At 42.3% G+C, this 9,629-nt stretch overlaps 1 protein-coding gene across 6 annotated transcripts; it reads right to left on the bottom strand.

Annotated features, from left to right (window-relative positions):
- Positions 1 to 4,905: 4,905 nt before the first annotated feature.
- LOC149835453 (CBL-interacting serine/threonine-protein kinase 5-like) lies at positions 4,906 to 9,098 on the bottom strand. Of its 6 annotated transcripts, none has more exons than XR_016432329.1 (6): positions 8,939 to 9,097; positions 6,952 to 8,468; positions 6,384 to 6,813; positions 6,085 to 6,257; positions 5,419 to 5,544; positions 4,906 to 5,325 (listed from the first exon to the last, which is right to left on the bottom strand). XR_016432329.1 is itself a non-coding variant. In XM_090008530.1 (2 exons), the coding sequence occupies exon 2, from the start codon at positions 8,380 to 8,382 to the stop codon at positions 7,018 to 7,020; it is 1,365 nt and encodes a 454-aa protein (XP_089864656.1). In that variant the 5' UTR covers positions 8,383 to 8,468; positions 8,939 to 9,096; the 3' UTR covers positions 6,835 to 7,017. The 6 variants fall into 6 exon arrangements, 1 of the variants encoding a protein (XP_089864656.1); XR_016432326.1 differs by having other exon boundaries at positions 4,906 to 5,316; XR_016432330.1 differs by lacking the exon at positions 6,085 to 6,257 and having other exon boundaries at positions 4,906 to 5,316; positions 6,384 to 6,804; positions 8,939 to 9,098.
- Between the last annotated feature and the right edge of the window lie 531 nt (positions 9,099 to 9,629).

Genomic DNA, 9,629 nt, shown 5'->3' with positions numbered 1-9,629 from the left:
TGTTTCGGGAGGCAGGACTGGGCTGTAGCCCAGTCCTGCCCCCCCCTAGCTACGCCCTTGCTACCCTCCATCCCTAGACAGGTTTTGATTTTAACCTCCATCTCTGGTTAATTAGGGCTAGGCAAGGCGGGGCGGGGTCCCGTTTTCCCTTGGTCTACTGCCACATCTAAAGAAGGATCAGGGACACGACAAGGCTAGGGTAAGGCGGGGATTGAGGATGGGGATGGGGGTGTGGGAAAACATAAGTCCATCCCCACACGAGTTTTGATTTTAACCTCCATCCCTGCCTCCATCCCTGGTCCAATTAAATGGGGGCGAGGCGGCCGTTTCCCCCGAGTCCGCTGCCATCCCTAAAATCAACCCTACCCTCCTTCCCTTGTCATGGAGAGTAAGATTTGCCTCCCTCAAAAAGAGACTTCATAGTTACGTTGACAGATCTCACACAAATATCATGAGAAATTATCTCAAAGTTAAAAACATTAATTTCTTGCTATATTTTCAAATTTTTATAATTTTTTTTTTTCAAAACCATAACTATCATATTTTAAACATGATATTTATGTTTTTATCAGCTATTTATCATAGAAAATTGTGTTTTTATTTTTTTATATTTTTTTATATTTTAAATATTTATTTTTTTATAAAAATATTTTTTTTATGTTTTTTATAACCAAGATTTTGCTGAAAAATGCAATATTTACAAATTTTTTATTTTTCATGATATTTTCAAATTATTGATGATATTTTTATCACCAAGATATTTTCGGGGACAGGGCGGGGACCCATATCCCCCAATCAATTACCATACCTAAAATCAACCCTACCCTCCTTCGCTCATCATGGAGAGTTAGATTCACAATGACAAATCTCGCAAAAATATCATGAGAAATTATCTGAAAGTCAAAAACAACAATTTTTTTTATATTTTTTAAATTACGATAATAATAGGAGTATATGTAGTAAGGGTTCTAAAATTAGGGCCGGAAAACAAGCCAAGCTGCTCATTGCTTGGCTCATATTCGACTTGTAAAATAAGCTTGACATGCTGAATATGAACAAGAGATATTTGGCTTGGCTCGACGTGCACTCGTATTTTTCTTTTAGCTCTTAACCAATGTATTTTTTTGATAAACAAGTCAGCTCGAACTTGGCTGGCTTAATTGGGGTTCATTATGAGCTTTAAATTGGCTTGACTCGCGCCATAAGGATGAAACAAGATTGAACACTTCAAGTTCAGCTCGTTTACCAGTCTTATTTGGATTTATAAGTTCAGCTGTGGAGGGTGATAGGGCGTAGCAACATAATGAAAGTGCGCAATTACATTGGAGACGGGATGGTGAGAGGCAGCTTTGACAGTAGTCACAGCGGCCTTGGATGCCGTTCGTCTTAGAAATGAACGGTACCCATCAAACAAGGTGGAAAGGCTCATTATTAGCCGTTCATTTTACACAACTCCGATGTCCATCCAGATCATGAATGGTAATCGGGAAAAAAGTGGGACCCATCCAAGTGGGGCATACCACTCGTAGTGGTTGGATGTCCAGTCTGCCTTTCACCTGATCCCCTCTCATTACATTGCACCACCCTCCCCCTACAACTACCCATTGGCCGTTGGTTGTGACTTGTTGTTGGGGTTTGGATCCTTTCCCACGCAACGTACATCCAAACAAACAGATAGCCGGAACCCCTCACTCTAAGCCAAAAACAAAAAAAAGTTGACTGTCATCTCAGCCTCGAAGTGCGGGTACATTACTCACAGTTAACAGACGTTCTGACATCGTCACCGTCCATCGTGATCATCGCGCTGTCCTTTTATTGTGCAAACGGCGAGATCCACCGCAATATGCTCTTGACATTGGAAGCATATCAGGTCATGCTGAACATGAGCGTTTTTGCTCATGCGGACATCGTGGCCATTCGATTTGCATTTTGAAAAGATCAAAAGTCTAAAAAACCACGTGGCATTCATCTAAAATGCAAACAGACGGCCACGATGTCGGCATGAGAAAAAATGCTCATGTTGAGCATGACCTGATCTGCTTCCCTTCTTCTCCGGGGTCCACTGCATTAATTTCCACTAGCTATATAGTACTTGAAAAATATCATACTGCAGAAATAATAAAGTCTCGCGCTTTTGTCAAATACTTTATTTGGTAGGCAAGCTGTGGTTAGGCAGACCTCATTGGAATTCGAACTTGCAACGTCCCAATACAAGGTGACGTGCACTAGCTGCTTCTACCAGACAAGCGGAGTCTCCATTCCATTGGTACTTCTGTCAAATGCTTAAACCAATGATAAAAGAAAAGGTGATTTGACATTTGTGTTTTCGTTTTCAATCGGCATTAAGCAATAATGGTGGAAAAGCCATGCCCTATAAGTGTGTGTTTGCGTGCACCTTTTGAGAAAACACTCAAAGCATTGATTAAGAGCCCCACCAAGCGGGGGACAAATAAGGGGTTGGTTGTCTTTCCATGGAAAAGAGATGAAGGAAACTTTAAAATTGAATTACCGTTCAAAATTGAATATCCTTTTACAAAAGGTAAAATACATAAACACAAAAAGATCGACGCATCTTGGTCGATCTTCTCCCTAAAATATATGTAACAAATTAACTAGATAACGACTTGTCCCTAAAATGTAGGTAACAAACCAGATAACGACTTATCTTGGTCGATCTTATCCCTAAAAATCTAAGGATAGTTAACAGCAGATAACCATGGGGATAAGCATACACATTTTTACAGCAGCTAAAATGGATCAATATTCTATCGGTTTAAATAATAGTTAGGTGAAATCAACTCAGTGTGCAGTGTCTTCAAGTTATCCTCAATGGCTTCTGATAGCATGAACAGTGGTGTCGTTTCATTTGAAAACACACAAGAATCGACAATCAATCTATTTTTTCTTTATTAATCAAGTAACTCGAGGATATCTCTAATATTACAACAGTTTATTGAAGACAAGTAAAGCAATGGTTATGACACTAATTAAGTGCCAAAAAGTAAATTGGGTTTTGTCAACTAATCAATCACAAAACCTAAATCATGGTTACCAAATATTGCTATATGAAAATTGTACAATAATATGGTACTATCCTTCTTACTCAACTCTATTCACAAAGATCCAGCAGCTAATAATAGCCTCAAAATCAACTAAGGATGGCAGTTGACTGGGGTGGTGGCAAAGAACAAGTTCTGCATCCCTGTCCTATCTCAAAATCCTACCTTCCATCCCTACACAGGTTTTGATTTTAATCTCCATCCCCGTTTCATGTCCTCCATCCCTATAAGTGTGTAAGCTGACACCTTTTATGAAAACACTCAAAACATTGAGACGTTTCTATTAGCCCCCACCAAGGCAAGACAAAGGGTTGGTTCTCTTTTCATGGAAATAGAAATGAAAGAGAGCTTATGAAAGAAATTCGAAATTGAATTACCTATCAAAATTGAATATCTATTTACAAAAGGTAAATTATTCGATATGGAGTAGAGCAATGGTTATAATACTTAGTGCCATGAATAAATTGAGTTTAGTCGATGGATGAATCATAAAACTTGAATCATCGTTACCGAATATTTATGAGAACGGTGCAACAATATGATGCTATCTTGGTTACTCAACTCTATTTACAAAGATCCAGTAGCTAATAGCTAGCCTCAAAATCAATTAGGGATGGCGGTGGACTGAAATAAAAGCGAAGGAGAAGGTCTCCACCCTAGTCTCGTCTCAAAATCCTACCCTCCATCCCTGCACGGTTTTTTTTTAACCTTCATTCCTGATTCAAGCGGGGCAAGGTGGGGTGGGGTCCCATTTCACCTCGATCCACTGCCATCTCTAAAGAAGGATCGAGGACACAACAAGGCGGGAATCGAAGATGGGGTAGAAGCGTAAGTCCATCCCCGCATGGGTTTCGATTTTAACCTCCATCCTTGCCTCCATACCCGTTTCATGTTCTCCATCCCCAATCCAAACGGGGTGAGGCATGGCGGGGTCCCATTTTCCCCCGTCCATTGTCATCCCTAAAATCAACCCTACCCTTCTTTGCTAGTCATGGAGAGTTAGATTTGCCTCCCACAAAAAGAGATTTCACATTCACAGTGACAAATCTTGCGAAAATATCGTGAGAAATTATTTGAAAGTTGCAAATGATAATTTCTTGCTATATTTTCAAATTTTCATAATTTTTTTGTCAAAAGCATAAATATTGTGTTTTAAACATGATATTTATGTTTTTATTAGCTATTTATCATAGAAAACCATGTGTTTTTATTTTTTTAATATTTATTTCTTTATAAAAATGCATTTATATTTTAAATTTATTTTTTATCAACGGGATTTTGCCAGAAATTGCAAGATTTACAAAAAAGAATTTATTTTTCATGATATTTTCAAATTGTTGATGATATTTGTGGCGTATAAGTCACCTGACTTAATACATTAGGCCAAAGTCTAATCCAATGGCATGCCATTTTATAGGCTTTCAGTTAAAGTTATGCGACAATTAGCTTTTCGGAATATCCGAGTGAAGACTACCTTTTTGCCTCAGATTTCAAATTCAATATGATGCTCAGACATAACGCTTAAAAAAAAAGGACTTAAAAGGATAACTTCTTGCTACTTTGTAAATCAACTATATTTAACCCATTCTTAAAAGTGGATGAAAACCACAATATGTTGCTTCTGTTTTTGGGTTCGATGGAAAGATGACATCGCATTTGAAATTAAAGTCTAAAGATAGGTCCACATTTTAAAATTTCCCTTTGTTTTATTTTTAGTTTATTTTCAATGTTCAAGGCTTCAAGTCACTCTCCTTTTTTTTTTTTTGTTAATTTTCTGCCTACCCTTTTGAAGTTTAGTCTCTCGTACGTTTCATGGCATTCGATTTGTTGCTTAAAAAAAAAAAAATCCAACACCCGTAAATGCCCTTTTTCATTTCAAAACCTTGTGCTGACTGATTATCATATGATAAGCCTTATGACCACCCACCAATGATAATGCGTGACAACCGTTCATCACTGTTCATAAAGCAATCTGTGGGCGAATGGTGATGATGTCACCAAGTATCATTTTACGGTGGGCCCCATCGGTCGCGGCAGCTGGATGGTGAAGATGACACTTATGGACGGTGGTGCTGCCTTATCACCAACGGATGGTGATGAAGGTATGTTGCCTACTGATCTCCTCTCCTCCACAGACATGCTGTTAGCATGTGGAAAACCCGGTTGTGCCCCTGTATTCTTCTCTCTCGAGGGCTTTGCAACTTGCAGCCTTGCAAACAAAGTCTCTCCAACAGAAGTTGCTTGGCTCCTTCGCTCCCTAAAAGTGCTTCAACAAGTTCAAGTTCATTAGTCATCAGGATCAACAAGGTATCATTTGGATGCAGTGCACCCATTTATCCAGAAAAGTAAGACGAGTTACCGACGGTGCTCCGCGTGGTTGGTAGGAAATGTCAGTGCAAGTTTCCTTGTGGTGGAACGTTGCAGGTTCAAACCCCAGTGGTATGTTGAATAATAAGAGGTGGGAGTCGGGCTAACCCCAGCTTACCTTTCAAAGAAAAGAAAAGAAAAGTAAGACAAGTTGACAGATTGCATTGCAGAAAATTCTGCAAATTTGTAAACTTATTCCAACCACACCCTCCCACCGGCCCTGAAAGCAAATCAGGTGACTTGCCAAATCGCCGACCATTTTGGTTTTGGCATCGTCGCCGTCCATTGTGGTGATCGACAGTCACCATGGCCATGACATCATGGATGCCCTACCGCTTAAATAAGAGATGGTGACAATGAAAGCAATGGACGGTGAGGATGTGAAAACATGAATTGTTTGTGATTTGGCAGAGATCACCTAGGCCTCACCCTAGGAGTTGGCGTATCAACACTCCTGACTCATTCAAGATTTTTGTAATTTTTTTACTGAAAAGATTCTCAAAGATTCCTGAATTTCTGAATATTTTTTCGGGACATCTTTTATTTTTATATTTATGGGGAAGAACAGACCCCTCAAGATCAAAGACCTAGCCGCGCTGACTCCACCTGCACCTGCACCTGGTAGCGTAAAACTCTGTTGAGTTTTTTACCACATTACCTCCAGAGAGTTGCCATGCATCGGCTTACGCAAGAGATGACGCTAATGAGATCTGAATATAGACCAAACAGCCTAGGCCCCAATCCCACTGGGCCAAACCCCTTTGGGGGGCTTCTCTCTCTATCTTTGTGAGACTCATCAAAGAGTTGCCCGAGTAAGAAGGAATAAAAACCCTTGACCTCAAAAAAAAAAAAAAGAGAGAGTTAGAGCCAGTGCGGTCTCATGTATGTTTCAGGGTGCGAGGGCGGTCTAAAGACAGAAGGAACACAAATCCTTTTGAAAAAAAAAGAAAACCATACCGAGAGTGGGTCTCATATTTCAGTTCAGGGTGCTAGGATCAGTCCTAATTTTCTGCTTTTTATACAAGAAGCAACAGTCTCAACTCACGCATTCCCTCACAGCCCGAGCACTTAAACTCCGCACCAAGCAATGAACTCCTAACTTCTGCATCACAAAATTTTCAAAGAAAGCAATTTAGGTCTCTCAAGCTTCTCTGCAGATCGAACTCATTTTCAAAAGATGTGTCTATAGTTTCACAATCATTTGCCATTGATGCCAACCCTCGTTTATCAAGGCTTGGGAACGACACCAGTAGAGTTGAAACCCCCCTGATGGCAGCAGATTGAAATTCTGTACAAATTTTCTCCCAAAAAACATTCTGATATTCCGATTCAATCTTGATTAATTGATGACGAGGAAATACGCATGCCTCTGTGTGTCCTGAAAACTCTAAAACGCCAGAAATATTCATTAGCAAAAATAAAAATTAAAAAATAAAAGTTTCATCAATACAGAATATACATTCCTTTGTACAGAATCATGCATGCACTATGATGGGGATGGGAAATATGCACTCAGGTTACTCACCTATGTTATACTAATCAATACACAATTCTTAACTAATCTCAAGCAAAAAAGAGACCAGCAACTAATTCAAGCAGCAGCAGCTTGAGCTTCTCTGGGCTGATGATTCCGTGGTTGCTGCTGTTGGCACTGAGGAACGCCCAGCTGCTCCTCGTCACCCTGCCACGCCCACACTATGTCCTTCAGCGTAGGCCTAGCATCGTCGCAGAACTCGGAGTACTCCAGAGTGTCACCGCTAGACTTGCCGAACTCCACCACCGCAAGCGACGGTGCCAATTCGAAGATCTCCGCCGTCACCGCCAGCGGGCCCTTCCTCCCGGGCACCGGCCTCTGCATCCTGATCTTGAAATCCTTCACCTTGGTCACCTTGAACCGGAACACCTTTGCCAATCCCTCCAGCCTCGAAAGTATTGTACCGGCCGAACACTTAGATGTGAACATTGATCCTGCCTTCTTCTTGCTCTCGAAGAAGCCCGAGAGGTCGAATCCGGACGACATGGACGATATGAGCTCGAAGGCGTTGAGGAATTCCGGAGTCGGCGCCTGAGATTCCGGTTCCAGCGATTCCGCTACGCCGGTATCGGCGGCGGAACAGGGCAATTCGAACGCTGTTGGTCTTTTCAAGCCTTTCTTGAACCACGGCACCTCCATGATCTGAGGAATTGTGACCCTTTTCTTAGGATCAGCAACCAGCAGCTTCGACAGGAGACGCCGGACGTCGGCGGAAAACCACGGCGGGACCTCGAACTCTGCCTTGAACACTTTCCTGTACATGTTCATGATGTTCTCTTCTTGGAAAGGCAGGAATCCGGCGAGGAGAACATACAGGATCACCCCACAGGACCAGATATCTGCCTTGGCGCCATCATAGCCCCTCTTCCGGAGGATCTCCGGCGCGACGTACGCCGGCGTCCCGCACTGCGTGTGGAGAAGCCCGTCATGCCAGTTCTGCTCCGGCAGCGCGCTGAGGCCAAAATCAGAGATCTTGAGGTCGCCGTTCTCGTCGAGCAGCAGGTTCTCCGGCTTGAGGTCGCGGTGGGAGACGCCGCGGCTGTGGCAGAAGTCGACGGCGGCGATCAGCTGCTGGAAGTAGCGCTGGGCGTCCTCCTCCTTGAGCTTCCCCTTGGCGACCTTGGCGAAGAGCTCTCCGCCCTTGACGTACTCCATGACGAAGAAGATCTTGGACTTGTTGGCCATGACCTCCTTGAGCTCGACGATGTTGGGGTGCTTCACGAGGTGCATCACCGATATCTCCCGCTTGATCTGCTCCATGAGGCCCTGCTTCCTAACCTGGTCCTTGTGGAGCACCTTGATCGCTACGGGTTCGTTAGTCAGGAGGTTGCGGGCGTAATAGACCTTAGCGAAGGTGCCCTGGCCAAGCAATCGGCCGAGTTCGTATTTGCCGAAGAGAAGGCTCCGTGCTGGAATCTCCATTATTTCCCCCTTCTGTGTACACACAAAGTTCGTTCCTTTTTCCTTCTCTCTCTCTTTGTTCTCTCCTTGAGTGGTTAAGAGACTCCCTGCAAGTGAATGTATAGATGTTAAAAATGGGAAAAAAACGAAAAAAAAAAGGTAGTATCAGGGACTATTGTTCATTTTCCTTGCAGAAAGACACAGCTTTCTCTCGTTTTGCGTATAAAGGAAGGGCGGCTAAAGAAGTAGTGATTTGAAACATCCCCAAATACTCGGCTGAAAATTTCAAGCGGTCACATGGATGAAAAAGAATCCAAGTGTTATCAATTTGTCTATTACAGAATAAAACAAGCAGGGAAATCAATAGCCCCACTAACCATTAATTGATTGCAATACGCAACCAAGGCTTGAGCGTCTAAAACGCCAGAAATTTCGATTAAAAAACAACCACCCAGAAGAAAAGGAGTAGAGGAAGAAGACGAAGAACCGGAAGAGATGGTTTAGTCAGTCACCGAAAAAGAAAAAAGAAGAAGTTTTAAGCAGCACGAAGATCGAGAAGGTGGGAAAGAAAAATTACCTATTTTTGTTACTAATCGTTTCGAATCTTGCGAGTGCCGACCATCATCCTAAAGCTCCGGAATGAAATGTGAACGAGAGAGGAAATGAGAGAGAAAACCGTGAAGACTAATAGGGAAAGGAGGCTTATATAGAGAAGGTGAATTATGGAGGAGAGAGAGAGAGGGAAAACGGTGGAATTCGGTGTCGTTTTACAGTTGGAGACGCCCTCGGTTTTCAAGCAGAGGAAAAAACAAAGGTTTTCTCTTTTAAAATGGGCAGCACACAGAAATACCAACCAAATAATGGTTGAATGGTGACCATAAAAAAGCAAAAGTTTATACTGCAAATCTCTCTCTCTCTCTCTCCCTGTTCCAAGTGAGTGAATCAATGAACGTCTCACACCTCACGTGAAATCAGATCCCATACTTTGTTTCTTTCCCACTTTTCCATTTTTTTTCCCAAAAAGTAAGGAGTTAAGGTCGTTGCTCTCACTTCTGTGTGGCAGTTGATTTGTAAACGAAGGTAACAAAACGTTGTAATTTTGACCCATCATCTCTCGGCTGGGCCCTCGTTGCGGATGGATGTGGATTCCTTTTCTTCCAAGGCATGTCGGCATCAATTCATCAACTGCTTAAGGCAGCGTTTGATTGCCTCGGATTTCAATCGAAAAAACATGGATTTATGATCCTTGAAAACTCATGGGGGCTCAA

This window comes from Nuphar pumila, chromosome 6, assembly GCF_984573655.1.
Source record: "Nuphar pumila chromosome 6, dmNupPumi1.hap1.1, whole genome shotgun sequence".
NCBI classification, from domain to species: Eukaryota; Viridiplantae; Streptophyta; class Magnoliopsida; order Nymphaeales; family Nymphaeaceae; genus Nuphar; species Nuphar pumila.
The sequence above is the reverse complement of the archived record's forward strand: the minus strand, read 5'-3'. Positions and strand labels throughout refer to the sequence as shown.